The sequence below is a fragment of the Equus quagga genome, chromosome 16, assembly GCF_021613505.1.
Source record: "Equus quagga isolate Etosha38 chromosome 16, UCLA_HA_Equagga_1.0, whole genome shotgun sequence".
Taxonomy (NCBI): domain Eukaryota; kingdom Metazoa; phylum Chordata; class Mammalia; order Perissodactyla; family Equidae; genus Equus; species Equus quagga.
The window spans coordinates 22,163,323-22,180,983 of NC_060282.1; the positions used below are offsets into that span (position 1 = coordinate 22,163,323).

At 41.5% G+C, this 17,661-nt stretch overlaps 1 protein-coding gene across 2 annotated transcripts in view; it reads left to right on the plus strand.

Annotated features, from left to right (window-relative positions):
* The window catches only part of SAMD12 (sterile alpha motif domain containing 12), a 382,037-nt gene extending 367,369 nt beyond the window's left edge, over positions 1–14,668 (plus strand). For both annotated transcript variants that reach the window (XM_046642230.1, XM_046642232.1), the window contains one exon: positions 6,581–14,668. In XM_046642230.1, the coding sequence (XP_046498186.1) occupies positions 6,581–6,641 (61 nt within the window). In that variant the 3' untranslated portion in view covers positions 6,642–14,668. The remainder of the gene's footprint in view (positions 1–6,580) is intronic.
* Positions 14,669–17,661: the final 2,993 nt, after the last annotated feature.

Consider the following 17,661-nt stretch of genomic DNA (forward strand, 5'->3'; position numbering starts at 1 on the left):
ACCTCAAATTTCCTCCTCAGCACTGCTGGAATCAACAGGCCCTGATCTGTCATAACCAGATCAAGGGCCACAGACTGGCCTAAAGGCTGCAGCCTATGTTAGGTCATTTCTCTCTCTAAGCCTGATTTTATTCATCTGTGGAGTGAGGTTATGGTATCTACCTCCTCAGGTTGCTCCAAAATAGACACAGGTTCTTAGCATCATGCTAGGTGTGTGGTAAGTACTTAGTTAATGATAGTGCCTACTGTTGTGGTCATTGTTGTCTATAGACTCAGGGTTCTCCAGAGAAACAGAACCAATAGGAGAAATTGGTTCTCCAATAGGAGATATGTCTATAAATCTGTATCTATATCTATATCTTTCTCTCTCTATTGATAGAGAACAACGTGCAAGAAAGAGAGATGATAGATAGAGAATTACTGTAAGGAACTGGCCCACACCATTATGGAGGCTAAGAAGGCCCAAGATTTGCAAGCTTGAGACCCAGGAGAGCTGATAGTGTAAGTTCCAGTCCAAGTCAGAGTACAAGTCCCAAGGCAGGAGAAGATCGATGTCCCAACTCAGAAACAGGCAGAGAGTGCAAATTCTCCCTTACTCAGCCTTTTGTTCTGCTCAGGCTTTCAGGTTATTGGATGGGATCACTCACATTAGGGAGGGCGGTCTGCTTTACTCACTCTACTGACTCAAATGTTAATCTCATCCAGAAACACCTTCACAGACACACCCAGAATAACGTTTAACCAAATATCTGTCCCCTGGTAGCCCAGTGAAGTTGACACATAAAAGTAACCAGCACAGAGTCATTGTGGTTTCCAGTTTACCGGGGGTTATGAGAAGTTACAGGCTAGTTTGTATGCATCATCTATTTTATTGCCCTTAACCCAGGTCTTCTGCCATCCTGATATCATCTACCCAGAGATTCTGGCCTTTATCTTCATGCAGTCAGAGGCTGGAGTTGATTTCTTAATCATATTCTCAGAGGTGGCAATGGGGGGAACACACCCCCAAACTATGGGTGGACAGATAGTCGCAGAAATGAAACCAGTGCAACTGAGAAAGCATGTGGCTTCTCCCACCAAAGGGCTAATGGCAGAGCTTAGTTTTATTGCCACATAAATCCTCCTTTGTCCTTCTTTCATCTCCTAACTTCTCCCATACATGCTAATTAATTAATTGAGCATACCTGTTTAAATCATCCAATCTTGATTCTTATAATGGTATGCCTGTGAGGGTTCTAAAAGTTAGAAATGATTTAGTATTGGAGGTTTTGATTACATTGAATATAAAATCAAATAAAATGAGCAAATGATGAATAGAAGAGGGGAGTGAGGTTTGAAATTAGCCTTATTTCCTGAACACACAAGAGGCACACTTAAGTTGGTTTTTATCTTGGCCTATTTTGGGAGTGATATATTTGGCTCACAGCCAGGAATAGAAGATAAACAAGGACCTGTATCCTCTAAACCAACCTCAGCACTATGGACATTTTGAGCTGGATAATTCTTTGATGTGGGGGGCTGTCCTGTGCATTTTAGGATGTTTAGCAGGGTCCGTGACCTCTGTCCAGTAGATGCCAGTAGTACCCCCAAAGTCATGACAACCAAAAATGTCTCCTAACATTGCCAGATGTCCCTTAGGGGGCAAAACTGCACCCAGTTGAGAACCACTGCTATAAACATTTTAGACTGTTAAATAAAAATGTGCTAACTTTCTCTAGGTCAATCCTCTTATTTATGATACTTTTTGTATAGGATTCACATTTGCTGAGCATTCTTTTATACAAACACAGCTACTTGCTTTCTCTCCTGCATTCCTGTTGGAGTTAAGGAATTTGCTTTCCTAACACGTTTCTTACTGAGTCAGGAAAGCATTGTGGGGAGTACAGATCTGCGTTCTAGTCTCCGCTCTATGCATTCTAGCAGTGTGGCTGTGACAAGTTAATGAACCTGGCATGTTTGTTTTCCAGATATGTTATGAGGATGATGCAATTCAGGCCTTAAAGATGGCAGTGGGGATTCAAAGAGTAACTGCCCATAAAAACCTTAGTTGGCCCATTGTAGCTGCTAACTAAATGTTAGTTCTGTTTATTATTGGCTGTTATGTGGGGCAACTGTGGATCTCACGCCTTTGGAATCTTCATCTCCCATTTAAATTGTCTCATGTCAAAGTACAGTTCAGGCCCACACTAAAGTCCTCAAGCTCAAGTCACGAGTCACGTGAAAGACACTTTCAGGTAGAATATACAGCCCTTTTTGAATGGAAGATACTAAACAGTATTTTATAAGGGATGCAATCTCATTTCTTACCTTCAGCCCATGAGAGGTGGGGCTGCTTGCACACAGTATCTTTTCTTCTTCCCCAAACACACTAATCTCTTCAGCCCTTTGCTGCTGGAGTAGGGAAAGATGGAGCTGGACATACTTCGTCCCAGAGCTGTTCATGAAACCTCTGTCAGGTTGGCCATCGCCTCCCAGGCCAGCCCTTTCCTGCCTTTGAAGTGAACTCTCCTTATCATGAACTGTCTGTTAGTGTCTGGACTAATCTGGGGAGAGTGGAAGCCAGAGTGTGTTGACTGTGGCCTTGGCAGGCAAGAAAAGTGTTATCTGTCTCTTGGAGGGTGCAAAGGCTTGACCTCCAAACAGATTGTTCCTTTTTCCTGGCCCCCAGCTGTGACGTTAGAATATTGATTTGTTTGTATGTCTAGTTTCTCTGAGGAACTTTGGGAATTTGTGTCAATAATAATCATAAATAGTAGCCATCATTTAAAGATAGGTACCATTTGCCAAACATCATGCAAAGTGCTTTTTCTGTGAGCTCATTTTATCGTCACAGCAACTCAGTAAGGTGGGGATCATAATCAGCATTTTAAAGATGAAGAAATTAAGGTTTGGAGAAATTCATGCTTTCAACATCATGTAGCTGGTAAGTGGTGAGCTTGGGTTGTTGTCCCAGATCCTCCTGATTCCAGAGCCATCCTCTTAATCACTGGACTCTAATTCTTCTCCACTCATCCCAAACCCTGAAGCCATTGGACTAAAGAGATGATTAGTTCCCAGAATACCTAAACTGGTAATGTTGACCTGTTAAACAGAGATGTGAGAAAGAGCCCTTTACTCTTTGTTAGCTGCAGGTCCATACATGGCCAGTCCAGGATGCACATGTTCCTTGAATAGTCCTTAGACATGGAGAAAGAGACTGGAGCAATCCCCTTCTCCATATGCAGACCTGAGCTACAAGATGGAATCTGTTGTAAAATTAGGTATTGAATTAAGCTGAAAAAAACTCTCCTTCTCCAACATCATTCCTTTCTTCATTGATTTCACAACTATTTATTAAGACTTTCTGCATACCTGGCACTGCACTTTGCATTAGGAAGACACAACAATAAGACATGGCACCACCCTCTAAAAATTTAGGAGGACAGATGGATATGTTAAAACAAAGTGTTCATGGTGGGTTTGATGGTAAAGGTTTGAGATGCTAGGCTGGCATATCGGGGGAAGTTGTGAGCTATATCTGGAGGGAGAGAAGGCTTCACATTGAATGTGACACATGAGATGGTCTTGGAGGGGTAGGTGTTCACTAATGTTAGAGGATGTACAAAGAAGGCATCCTAGAAAAGGTTGGGCAAAGGCTGTGAATAACCAGTGCCTATGAGGAGCTACAAGGAGTTTGGGATGGCTGAAGCCTAGAGAATGGAGCTCCAAAAATGTACCATCTCAAACATCACACAGTTCTCCCTTTAAAGAGCCAGAGCTATCCAATGCAAGATGCCATTTTACATTTTGACTTCATGTCGCTTTTGTATACCTGAAGACACGATTCCTATTGCAGATAGAAATCTCTAGCAAAGTGGTGATAGCAGAACCCATCACTACGTATACATCTGTGATAGAAAGATGATGGTTCAAGTCTTACTCTAGTCACATATCTTGCACATACAACCTGAGCAAATGGGGGCCTGTTGTTCCTACATAAAGCCCAACTCAACGTGCTGACACATTCAAATGAAAGACAACTCCCCACGAAAGCATCAAAGAACAATGAATGTCTTCTTTCGTGATTCCATGGAAAGATGGTCCAGAAGGAGTGATGTCATAGCATACTCTTCTCTTTGGCCATCCCTATTCTAAAGGTCCCACTCATTTGGCAGCCATCACCCCAAATCTCCTGTCACTCCCTAAATCCCCAGCTTGTCTCTCTGTGGTTTCTACTTCTGTGTGCATTCCTGTCTTGTAGGAGTATCTCTCTGCTTTTTCCAATATCTCTGTCTTTCTAACATGAATTAATTTAGTCTCTAGTTTTCTTCCCTGCCCAGCAGGGCCCTTCCTTTTGCCGATGGGGCTTATGGATAAAGAAAGAATCCTACTTAGAAGATGGGAGAATGGGAAAGGCTCTGAATACTTATACTTTATATATTTGTCCCTGTCACTCCTGCATGTGACTGGAGTGGGACACTCCTAAGTCTGAGTACAGATTTGATCCTCACTAGCAGTATGAACTTGGGCAAATAATACCTCTGGCTCTTATTTCCTTATCCATAAAATGCAGATAATTCTACCTATCCTAAGAGGTATATTGGGAACCACTGGTGAAAGAGCTTTAAAGTATAATAGGCTCAGCTTATGTCCATGATTGTGTGTTATTATATGCTAAAATTAGACACACCCCCTTTCCATCAGCTGTGAGAGGCTCATGTGGAAAACATGGTTATTTGAAGAAGTAGCAACTGCGATAAACCTAGTTATCTACTCCTGACTCGGGATCCAAAGTATAATAATTAATTGGAGTTCATGCTTTATTATCATTATTCACTTTTAAATTTTATTTTATAGGTTAGTCTTAGTAATACTTTTCCAAGGTCACACATTTTCCAGAGCATATTTTAGCATAAGTATCAAGGATGGTGTACTGTCAGGCTCCTACAAATCTGTATCGTTATTCCAGGCTATACTACTCCTTTGCAGGTTGACCTGGACAGAAGATTTTTACTCCTGTAGGTTTCTATCCTTCCTCTGATAATACTAGAATGTTCTCTCTTAATTAAATTGTAAAGTATGTATTTTCAAGGTAGCATTAACGAATGAAAATAATCCTGGATGCTTTAGTCAGTCAATACTTATGGGTCAAATCTGCACCTTTGTGAGCCTAATTTTTATTGTTGTTTTGCAGAATACTGTGACAACAATAATAAAAATCCTTAGCACCTTCACCATTTCACTTACAGTTCTTTTCTATGCATGTGTGTAAGTTTTATATTGTAGTATGTCATAACTGTTTACCATAATCATCATAATTATTTCTTTAATGGCCATGTAATCATCCATCTTGTTAATGCACTATAGTTTACTTAAACTAAATTTTCAACAATAGGAGATTGGTTGTTTTCCAATTTTTCCACTATTATAAGTTACCTCTAGGTTACATATTTGTACATATAGCTTCTTTCATTTTTTTAGATTATTTTCTTAAGATACACTCCTAGAATGGGAACACTGAGTCAAGGAATGTGAATTCTTAGTAGTTTTTAAATAAATTGACATTATTTTTCCAGTTTATAATGCCATCAGCAATATATTAGTATTCTACTTTCATTACAACATTATCATTAGTATTATTTTATATTTAATATGCTCAAGTAGTACCTTTTGTTTTTGCACTTTCTCAAAAATAGCAAGTTTTAATCAAACATTTGCTTATAAATTATGCATTCTCTCATGTTTTGAAAAGCCAGTTTTAAAACGTAGGTAGGCTCTTTTCAAACATCGGGAACTCTTGCTGTCCTTCTCTCTCCATTGCCCGATAACTTTGTGTGCTAAATAAAGCCAATACTGATATTTTTCTGAGCAAAATATTCAGTTGTGCTGCTATATTAACTAAGTAATGAAGAAATGAAGACCTGTGTGTAAGGAACTGCAGGGAATAACCAGATAAAATCATGGGAAAATTAGAAAATAAAAAATTAGGAAATTCAGGAATATGTGTTTTCACCAGCATTTCCAATGTCAAAAACAGGGCTGCAATTCAAGTAGTTTAATCTCTGGTCAGATGTTAATGACTTTCTCTAGCTAGTCCCTAACCTGCTCAGCCAATCTGACTTTTCACCTGGCAAACTCAGGAGCTTCAGCCTTCCTGCTTCCAATATTTCCTTCTAGGTTTTATCCCAAGAAAGCTTCCTGATGAATGAAATCTCCCCGCCAAAATGCCTTCACTCCATTCCCAATCTGATCTTGCTCCAGATCAAGTAAATGCATGAAACCCCGTGCTATATGAAAGGGTTTCCCAAACCACAGCCCTGACAGCCTGCCAATTCCAGAGACCTGGTTTTGCCCTCACTTCCAGGCAACTTCGCCTGTCCCTGAGATGGATGTCTTCTACAATCTGCCGAACGGTGGAAGGACATTCCAAGAGCACAGGCTGCCATAGAGTCGTCCTGGAGTTGAGTGACCATTATCTCTACTAGAGCTTTCTCTTGGACCTAAGGATGGTAGGGTTTGGTTGAACAGGATAATTGCTGCATATCGGTCTCTAGGAACATAAAGAAATAACTCACCATGTTTTCCCCTTTTTCCTCTTTCAGCCTCAACCGAGGGTTCTCCATAAACGTGGTTAGCCTTTCAAGCTGCTGTCCTGCCAGTTGATATGAACATGGCCTGTTCCTCACAGAAAGACTTACTCGTGGCACTGCCAGAAGATATCCTTGGAGCATTGACAGATTAACCAGATTAACTGAAAAAACACCCACTCAGTCAAGATGATGGGCTTTGGAAAATCTTAGTTTGTGTGGATTTTGAAATGAGGTGCATAATATACAGTGCCAACTCATTCCAAGTGGTCATTGGCAGACCATTAGCTGGAAAATTGCTTCCAGTTTTCATCACTGTGCATAACTCAAGCTCCCTTTGGGTAGCTGTCTGTGCCCTTCACTAGAAGTCCTATTTTAGCATGGCAACTACTGGATTATTTTATTATGTGTGCAGATGGCATGATGTGTTAGGAAAAAATCACAGCAGTTCTGCAATCTCAGTGGAAGTGTTCACCATGTTATGCCCTGGTAGGAATGTAAACATGTCTCGATTATGTTAGTTATGATGTCTCAAGGTATTCTGTCCAACTCTTAAGCACTTTATATGAGAACACTACACTGAAAAGAATCAGCACGTTCGGTACATGTGAGGAAATAAGTATTTTCTTTTTTCTTTTGCAAATCTTGTCTGTCCAAGACAAACATATCCCCAGTCGTTTGTGGTAGATTGGTGTAAATATGGCCACAGTACTGTTAGACTTAACCTCTTGACACTTTACTGAACGACTGGGTTACTTGTAGCCCCGAAGGGAACTAGAAGTGGGCCTGCTGATGGTAATATCTTAGGTCTTGGTTCTGCGTACCTAGGCACAACTTAGCACACGCACCTACCAATACTGGAACACACAGGGGGCTTGTATTTGGCCAAGGTCCGTATTCTCTCATTCTGTATAAGAGTTATTTCAAAGAAAATAAAAGGGGTGGCCTTCTTTTAATCTAAGACCATGCTGGGTTGATGGTAAGGACAGCAGAATGCAGTTTTCCTGTGTGGTCCAACTTTAAGACTTTGGAAAACTCTCTAAGTCAAGTTGAAGTCACAACTCTGGAGGGAAAAAACACCAAGTAACCCCCTTCATGCCTAGAAACAGAAAGTGTTCAATCCCACATTAGACTCCTTCCTCGGTAGAGAACCTACTAGTCCCTTTTAATCCTTTCTGGGATTATACCCACAACTAATTATTTTTTATGCTATGTTTTACAACAAAGCACAGTCCTGGGAAACTGGTCAGTCCAGTTATTGCTTATCTTTAGGCATTAGAGAAATGTCCATATTGACTGACCTTACATAATGCTTTAGCATTTTTTTTTTCCTGAAAATATGAAGTTGGCTGAATCAAAAACTCAGCAAAGTGTGTTCTGTGTGCCCATGACCTCAGCCAGGGACTGATAGGCATCAGAGGCTTTTCTTGAAATACACGTAACAACTCTGGGACCCTGCCAGCACAAGCAAGCTTGACATTTTAGGGAGTCTCCAGACACACACTCATTGTCTACTCTCCCCACATCTTGCCTCCTCTGGGGGGGGGGGTCTCAGGAAATGCATAGCCCATTGAAGAAACGCCCATGCCTGAGATTTGGAAAGCTGACCAGGAAGGGGAGAGAGACCCACATGTGATTCGGGTGAGCCACCCGGCAGGATGACTCAAGCCTGTGGGCATGTGGTGTCACAGAACCAGGCTTCCAAGAGGGAACTCAGAGAAGTTTCAGTCACCGCCAAGATCTGGCCCTTCAGTGGGTCAGCACCAGGCCCATGAAGCCCTCGCAGACCATAACCCTTTGCTAATCCAGAATTAGGAGGCCAAACCCTGGCTGCCAGTGCCCCTGGACATAACATCCCGGTCTCTACGGCCCACGGCCGGAGTTTCAATTCTAACTGCAGGGCTTCCTCATCTTTCGTTCCTTCCTTTACTCAGCAAGCGTTCTTTGAGCACCTACTATGAGCCAAATTTTATGCTGGGGCAACGACAGTGTGCAAGGCGGACTCTCCTTGCCTTTATGAAACAGTATCTCCTCCTCCCAGACACTATCCCCACCCCACCTTTTCCACAGTGAAAACTGAATTCAGACATCATCCGCCCCCAGCCTGAGAAACCTGGGAAAATGCACATGGCAGCAGGCGGGTCCTTTGAGGAAGTGGGCAGGGGAGGAAGAGGTATAGACAGCATCAGGCCACATATTGGCACCCTCCATGTACGATCAGCCCTTCCAGCACCTAGATTTAGCTGGTAAGAGCTTCCCAAAGCAGCTTTCAGTTGCTTCCCTTGATATCCACCCTGATTGCCTAGGTTCCCATTCTTCATATAGACGCAACCATTCCTCATTATGCTGGATTCTCTGAAGTTCCATTTCTATAATTTGTCCTGGGGATGCAGAATTGGGCCTGATGAAGCCAAAAGAACTACTGGCAGGTGCTGAGATATTGGAGCTGGGAATTAATTGACCTAGCAAGGGACATTCTGCGACTACTGCTAACACCCTTGGGAAACTGGTGTTTTCCCACCAGTTTCCCAATGGTGCAGATGTCCGTTAAATGATGGTGGCTCATCCTTACTCACTTTGGCTTTTGCAAAATACATCCTGAACAATTAAATAGGAAAGTTTCCTAGCTTTTTTTCTTTTTTTTTTTCTTGAGTCGAAAGAGTGCTGGAAAATTATTAAAAGTTAATGGGTGAAGATGGAGATGGGAGAAGGCAAAAACGAAAACAATGGAAGAGCCCAGTTGAAGATGGCTTCTCTAAAAATGCCTTAATTCCTGGCACGTACCACATATTTGCATATGAACTGCTACTGTTTTCCAAACTGTCGACTTCTGTTTGAAATCATTTTGGGGGATAGTTTTGGAAACATGGTGGCATAAAATCTGAGCCGTGAGGAGCTAAACCAGCAAAATGGAGAAATGACTTCGTTCACAGCCTCGGGATTCTTTGCTACCTGTTGGTCCACAATTACCCATGGTTCCTCCATGCTGTGCTGTACCTTCTTCCCAAGATGTTTGTAGGAAATTTTACCTCCCATAAGTTCAGAAATGGCTGTGGTGAGTTCTGTTCAGTAGGAGGCGGGACACGGGGGAGGTAAGGGATAAATATTTTGATGTCTGACGGCTGTACACTGTTGATGTTTGACTTTTCCTTTTCCTTAAACCTGTGCTACACCTTTTATTAAAAGGCGGACACCCCTACTTGTACAGGAAGGGCGCTCTTGGGAATGAACAGAAATGAATAATTATCTGACTCTCTGGGACGCCAAGGGGATTAGCTTGTTCCAGCTCCAGAACTGAATTAAACATGCAGAGCGGTGGTGGTTCTGCTAGGGTGAAAAGCAAATCACTCCAGTGGTTTAAGACATACCTAGGGGGTAGGGACCCCGTCAGCTTTCTCTGTGGGTAATGGCTTCAGATCCCTGCTCAGGCTCTGTGAGGTGTGTAACTGCACATTTGACTTCTACCTCCAGACCACGGGTAAACAGCCCAGGCTTCTCTCCAGAGTCCCTTCTCAGTTGCCCACACAGAAGCTAATAGTCCTTAGTTCTGAGGGATTTCTGCCATTTTTAACATTCAAGGGGAAAAGGAATATCAACCTTCCATGAGAATATAAACGAAGGATAAAAACCTCTAATGGATTTGCCCTCTTGTTACTTGCAAATGCTTTCTTTGTCTGCAAATGTCACATAATTGATTTTGGATAGGAACAATAAAAGTCTCCTGTAAGAAAAGTTTTCAAGACCCCCTTAGCACTCTAGTTTTACCAAAACCTCTTTCCAGTGCATTAGCAGCTTCATTCTTTGTGATGCTTTCCTCTACGTTCTTTAGAGTAATTTTGTTACTTGACAACTAGACCTAAAGCTGTCGTAATCTCTTTTTAAAAAATCTAATCTTTGAAAATGACATAGATTTCTTTATACCTTAAAGGCGGTTTTTATTCCTCTCTCCCACAGCCCCCACCACCCCACTTTTTTGTTTTGTTTTGTGGGGGGTTTTGTCTTTCAATCTCTTTCTTCTTTTCGCATAGTTCTGTGGGTAGATTTCAAATCTTCTATAAAGAACTCAAACAGAAAAACAGCCATAACCTTCTTTCCCCAGTACCGACTAATAAATCCTTCTTAAGCTGAATCTTGGTGAAAGCTTGCTGCCCAAACAGCAGTGGGACATGGATGGGCATCTCCAGGGAGTGACTGGTCAGCACCACTAATCAAAACGGAGCCCATGAGATCATGAAGGAGCACAGACCAGGAGACGCCTCTGCTCAGGGCACAGCTGCGGACTCTCTTTCAAAGACAAGCTGGTCCTGCTCTTTAGTCTCCTTAGATCTGCATCTAATCCTGTCACCAGAGAACTATCTTATGAATTCTGCTTTATCAATGTGCATGTCTTCTGGCACCGCTGCACAACTTCAAGGTCAAAGAGGGCCGCGTTTCCATTATTTTGCTCCAGTGACTTCCTCTAGTGGGGAGACAGGGAGCATTCTTTTGAAAGCTCACCACCTGTGGGAAGCTTGAGGAAAAGTTGTCCAGGTGCACAAGGAGGTTCTGCCATTCCTTAAGAAGAAGAACAAAAGAGATCCTTTCCTGGAGAGTCTCTTCCGGGAAGGTGGCTGGAGGAATAGTATCAGTACTGGTTTTCTTCTGCTCATCACCTTGGCCCTGCAGGGAAAATTCTAGGCCGAGGGGGAGGGCCCTGTTTCTAAGATCTAAAAGTTTGAGGGTGAAATTCATCCATGACAAATATAAAGGGATAGTGCCAATGAGTACGGGGGCCATGTTTAGACCTCCTGCCCAACAGCACCAAGACTGAGAAACGACTTCCACAGAATAGCAGAAAATGGGTGTAAGCGGCTTTGTACCTCTGGAGTTTCATTTGCCAAATAGGGCTATTTTAAAACCTTGAAGAGCCCCAAGCATCCTTCCTTCAGAGCCTCCCTTCCCCAATTATATCAAGCACTAGAAGGTACCAACAACATACACTTAGTAAAATTTGAAGTAACCATATGATTTGCATTGAATTGCGGTTGACTGGTTGACAATATTAAGTGTTGTAGCTCTTTAGACATTATTTCTGATTATATAATATTCATATTTTGGAGCCAATGGTTTGGGGATTTCATTTGTTTAATTGCTTGTTTAATTGTTGTTGTTGTTTTCCAAACCTCGCACATTTGCAGGTCTTAGAAAGGCTCTTAAACCCAGGCCTTTTTGCCTAGAAACAGCCCTACTAACATGAACAACAAGGAGACTGTTAAATTAATCCTATGTTGGAGATATAATACCTAAAACATTTAAGACACCGAAGACTCTGCTGGTTGCCTTCTGCATTGTTTATAGCCTTTTAAATTTCAATCGTTTGAATCAAGGGAAATAAGCAGGCTGCTTTCACCTGACTTTGCCACATTGGCACACACACAGGTACTAAACGTGGAATTCTAAACTGGATTGACATATAAGAGCGCACAGGTCTGTGCGATTGTAATCACCAGCACCCCGCCCTCCCCGTAATCCTATAAAAATGTATTCAAATGCTTTGCTCTGAAAAAAATTCTAAAATAAGAGATTCTTATTAGATCATTATTTCTCTCAGGGTGGGGGAACTGATTTTGTGACATAAGCTTGAAGAAAAAATTGCCCGCCGTTCAATGCCTTGAGCATCTGGTGGTTAACACGCCTGGTTCCACAAGCCGATGGTGGTCTTCTCCCATCACCCCAGAGCTTAGCCTGGCCTCCCTTTACAATAACACAAATACCACGAAGACACTTTTTGAAGCTCTAAGACTCCCTGCTCAAGCATAATTCACAAATATGACTTGGATTGAACACTACCATGGGCCTTGACTATATGATTCCTAAATAAATTCTAATTCTTTATTTCCACTATTTTTTTTTTTTTACCACAGTTATGTATTTGCATTGGGAGCTGCCTGCTAACTCTGTGGCAGCTTTTGACAATTCCTATGCCTAGTTCCCATGCAATGCGTTTGAGAGAAGACCAAGAATATGTTTCCCCACGTACCAGCTGCAGAGGTTTTGAAGTGTATAACCAGGTTCTTCTTCACAACAAAAGGCCCCTGTCTATAGGTGGGAACCTTAAAAGAGAATGAGGAGGTGGGTATTCATGTTTGAACACTGGAAACATTGGGTTTTTTTAATTGTAATGCACCTCAAATCACCAGAAAGAGAAGGGGTAGCCTCTTCGATGAGCATTGGCCCCCACTGCGGGTAGTTGGGGTTCCACTTGCTTAAACTCACACATAGGCAACTTGAAGACTTTTTGGGGCTCTGAATGATTTCTCCACCACTACCTTTCCTCCACCAATAGAAACATGCTATCCTTACAAGGCCATGTTTGGGGAGACCACAGTTTAGCTCATGAAAGAAGTTCACATTGCAAAGAGCTGAATAATGCACGGTTCTTGACTTTGCCCTGTAAGTCTCAGTCATGATTGGCACAGAAGCAACTAGTCTGCTGAAAAGCCAAGCCAGCACAAATGTTTTGAAACTAATTCCACCAAAACTCTTGTGTCACTAAATCATACAACTGTAGTTCCAGTTAATCCGACTATTTAATATCATTGGGCACTAAATTAAATAGCTGTACACAAAATTTTAGAAAAGATCAATATTGTAACAAAGTTACATATGCTCAGTAAAAAGTACCTGAGAAAAGAAAATATTGATCTCTTGTGGTTTGTATACTTGAGTTATTTTTAGGACTTTGTGGAAACGCACCATTCTGATAAAGGGGAAGAAGATGTTTTGAATTAAAGAATACTTGACTTCAGTAGAAATCACTCCTCTCTTTGGGCCTTTGCTCATCTGTTTGGGATGCAACCTTAGCAGACAGGGTTGTTTGGAGACTAAAATGAGCCAAAGGGAGAAGCTGTCCTGTACCACCAAAATAATCTGTGTAATTATCATGGTGAGGCGGGCTACGGGCTTGAGTCAATGAGCCCCTTCCCTTACTTTATGCCTCCTTCTCATAGCTGTTATTACTGGGACTCCATTCTGGGATTTAAAAAAGTAAAAGAATGATAAGAAAGTTACAGTCAGCATTTTGCACGCACACACATGCTTTTTCTCGTGTATGTGGGCTGATCTGCAGAGCCCAAGGCCAAGGCACACGTTTATCTCCACTTCTCCACCTCCCAGAGGTTTAGAGTCCTGTCACGTAGCCCAGAGGGAGCGTCTCAGGCTTGGCATAGTGCCAACAAAGGCTGCCAACCGTGGGGTTGGAGAAGACCAATGAAAGTATGAAGTTGACAACTTGAGAGTCACAGGACGCGGAGAGCCACATTCAACTTTCTTGATGTGCTACTGTATATTAGTATTCTAGGAAAGAAAGAGGAAGAAAAATCACACGATATGAGTAGAAAACCAGTGTTCTCAATAGCCTATGAAGGAAAAGAATTTGATGAAAAAAAAACTGATTCACTGTTTTACAAACACTAACAAACATGGCTATAAAAGCACATTTTGTAACACAAAAGCCTATGTAGACGGTAGAGGTTTTTATAGCTTCCTTAAGTGAGTAGTTAAACCAGCAGTCTGAATTCTCTTAGTCCCTTAAGAGTGGTTAATTAAAGAAGTATTTTCCTTACTCATTACCCACAACGGTGGTTTTTTCTCTATGCACCCTAGAAAAACTCCCAGGACTAGACATAGGAGGGCACGAGCAAGTTACATGGCGCGATGAGTGCCTTTTCTGTCAGAAGTTCATTTAGTTCCCTGGGTTCCCAGGGCATATGATGTTTAGAAACTTTTTCTCTAAACGTAAGAATTATTGTGCACCACAATTTTGAACCACCGATTTCCATATCTTAAGCAGCTATCAACTCGCCAGTTCTCTTCGGGTCTCCTTTATATTTTCTTATAATGTCTCCTCCTGTTTGGGGTTGTCCTCCAAAAGAGTTGGGGGGCATGATTCTTTTTAAATTGATAGAAATGAAACTGTACAGATTTTTGCCCCCTTGTATCTGTGAGCATGATCTCTGTCAGGCTGGAAAATCTGCTTTATCATTTTGTATATTTGACTATTTTGTATTCAGCATTACTTGATTCCCTATGTGCATGGCGATGTATTAAAATGTGGGATTTCTATTACCGTGTAAAAGAGTTTTGATTCTGATTTTCAACATATATCCTTGGAAAAAAATTACATTAAACTTTTCATTTCTATTGTCTTCAGCTCATCAGCTTTGCAGAAGAAAAAGAAAAGTTAACAGCATTTCACTTTCCCTGTGTTAGCTAATGATGCAATTCATGGTGGAAAATTGTCCTCAATTATGCTGTGTTTCCTGGAGAAACAATATATGTGAAATGAATTGGTGGCCTCCCTCCAGCTCCCAGCACACAGAATTCCCCCAGCACCAAATCCCACCAGCATAATTGCTATTACTGTTGAACTCTTTAGTGTTGAGCACAGCTGGGGGAAAGACACAATTCTCTTCATCTGCAGATATGGTAACACCCTGGAAAAAGGTGGGACAACAGATCTTGGCCCACCAATTTGCTCTCACCCCAGAGAGTCTTAAGTGCTTATAATAGCATGATTGATGGCATTTCCCAGCTCCTCTATCTCCATCTCTCCCAGTTGGTGACACAGTCCAAGCTATCTGTATTTTATCAATAGAGATACCGACCTTCAAATAACACCAGCCCAAGAGATCTGGGATTAGAAACCAGTTGTCCCAAACAGATCTGGCACAGCCAATTCTGTAGCTCAGCAAAGATCTGGATATACTCCACTCTCAGCTACATGTTTAGAAGATGCCAAAAATTTTTCTCAAATTAAAAAATCCACTGAATAATATGATGCACCAAATATCAACAACAGACCATTTGTCTGCTCTAAACTACCATTTTCACCCTTCCTTTTCTCAAGGAGACATCCTAATGAGTACTTAGAGCCACGATGACTTTACTGAATATAATGAATTGCCTCAACTTGTACTCAAGAAACACTTCTTTCCCAGAAAGGAAAAGGTCCTTATAATTGCATTTAAAAAAAAAAGGAAACATCCTTTGCCTTTTTTATTACATGTTTACTGTGAATCTGGGTTGGTTGGTTTGTTTGTTTCCCAGAAAAGGTTTCCAAAAGCAAAGCCTGTGATAACCTTTTAGGTTAGCTTACTGACTCCGTGTATAAACCTTCTAAATCTGTCTACACACCTTATAACTCTAAAAGCACAATGTCTCCCACTTTCTATTTATGCAGATGAAGAACATGGAAAATGGGGTAAGCTTTTTGTCAGTTAACCACTTTAAAAGCTGTAAAACTTGAGCCCCCAAGTCCAGTATTCTCTTTGACCTTTCTTGGATCATTTCTGACCATTCTGTCTCTTCTTTTTGTCTCTTTCTCTTACCATTTTCTTCCTTTCCCCCTTTCAGTTATCTGCCTTTACTTTAGCTGTTCCTCCTCTGTGTGCCTGGTTGATGCCTTTCTCTGCCTTACCTTCCTTTCCTTCTATCTCATCTCTGTCTCTCTCCCTTTTTCTGTCCCATCTCAATCTCTCTCTTTGAGTCCTTTGTACCCTCTCCTTCTTTCTTTTTCCTTTCTGTAAGGTAGGACACTCGTATTATTTGTATTTGTATCCCCATCTCTTGGCACAAAATAATTGCTCAACAGATTTTAGGTGAACTGAATTAAACTTGGTGCCACGTCCTTTCCAGCTTACTCTCCTCCTTCCTACTGAGCCTAGCAACCCCTACTAGTACTTCATTGAGCAAACTAACTCAGAGTAATAAAAACTAATGCCAGGTGTGTTTTCAGAGGTAAGTGAAAGCTTTAGATAGTAACGGGCCTAGGTAGCTTTGGGTAACGCAAGCCAGAAGTAGGCAGATTCCCCTAGATACCACATTGCCAGTACAAAGAGATATCCTACCATCTCAGTGTTTTGGGAACTCATACTTTCCAGGATGAACACGGTAGCCATTTTTGGATCAAGGACAGTGATGTCATGAGAAGCTCAGTCGAAGCCACCAAAATTATTTGTTGACCTAAGCTTATTCAGAATCTTATAAAATCCCTCTGTGAGACCTAGTAAATGTACACCGCAGTGTTAGATATTTTGTGCCAGAGAAAGCTGTCGCCAGTTGAGGTTTCTTATGGTGATTATGGAATCATTAGGATTGTCAGTAGCTTATCTTTCACAGAAATCTATTTTATGGCATGTAAATATGCACATTGTAAAATAGCTTTCCATTACCTTTCATGATTTTTTGTGCGTCTATTGAAAAATCAACTAAAAAATAAGGTTTACTGAAGGCCACCACGTTCTTCTGTTTTTGTGTAGCACTGGGGAGTTGTAAGGTGGGAGTGGATAATGAGAACTGTATACAGTTGTTTCACAAGTGAGGATTGTCCATTCTCATGAGAAATGGAAAACTTGCCAGGGTCCTATTTTCCTTGCATACCTCTGTCCTTTTGGTAGTAACTCAAATATTATGAAATCTCTCATTGCCCAGTCTGTAGAGGGAAGTCCAAGAGGGGAATAAAAATATGTATGAAAATATTTCCAGATTTTACTTTGTTCCTCCTGGAACTTCCAAAGTAGAACGTGTGAGGGTGGGTGTGTGTTACACAGAAAATAGCTTCAAACTCCTCGTTCCCGTCTATGCCATCCTCATTATGCACCCAAGGCAGCTGCTTCCCTTCCTTACCCCAAATCTTTCTGCCTCTGCCCCTCTCAACTCCCAACCAGAACTCTCCCAGCCACTAGACTTTTCTGGTTCTCATCTCCCTCAACACCCTCTTTCCTTCCATTTCTATGCTTCTCTTCTAAATGCCAGCCATTTTCCGTGTAATTTTCCTATTTTGGCTTCTCCAGCTCTGCTTTTCTATACCTGTTGCTCTGATTCTGCCTCACATAAGTGAGTAAGCACTAGCTTTTCTTTAGTGAGCAAGAGAGAGAAAGGGACGTGATAATACAATATTTTTTCTTAATAATTTTCTTTATCAATTCTTCTTAGTAAGTCTTGCCCCAGACTGTAGAATAGATGATCAAAAGGTGAGTCACAGCAGGTTAATGTGATTGCCACTCATGGCTCAAGTTCTATCTCCAGAAAGTAAGCCTTACAGGCCTCCAGGTCTT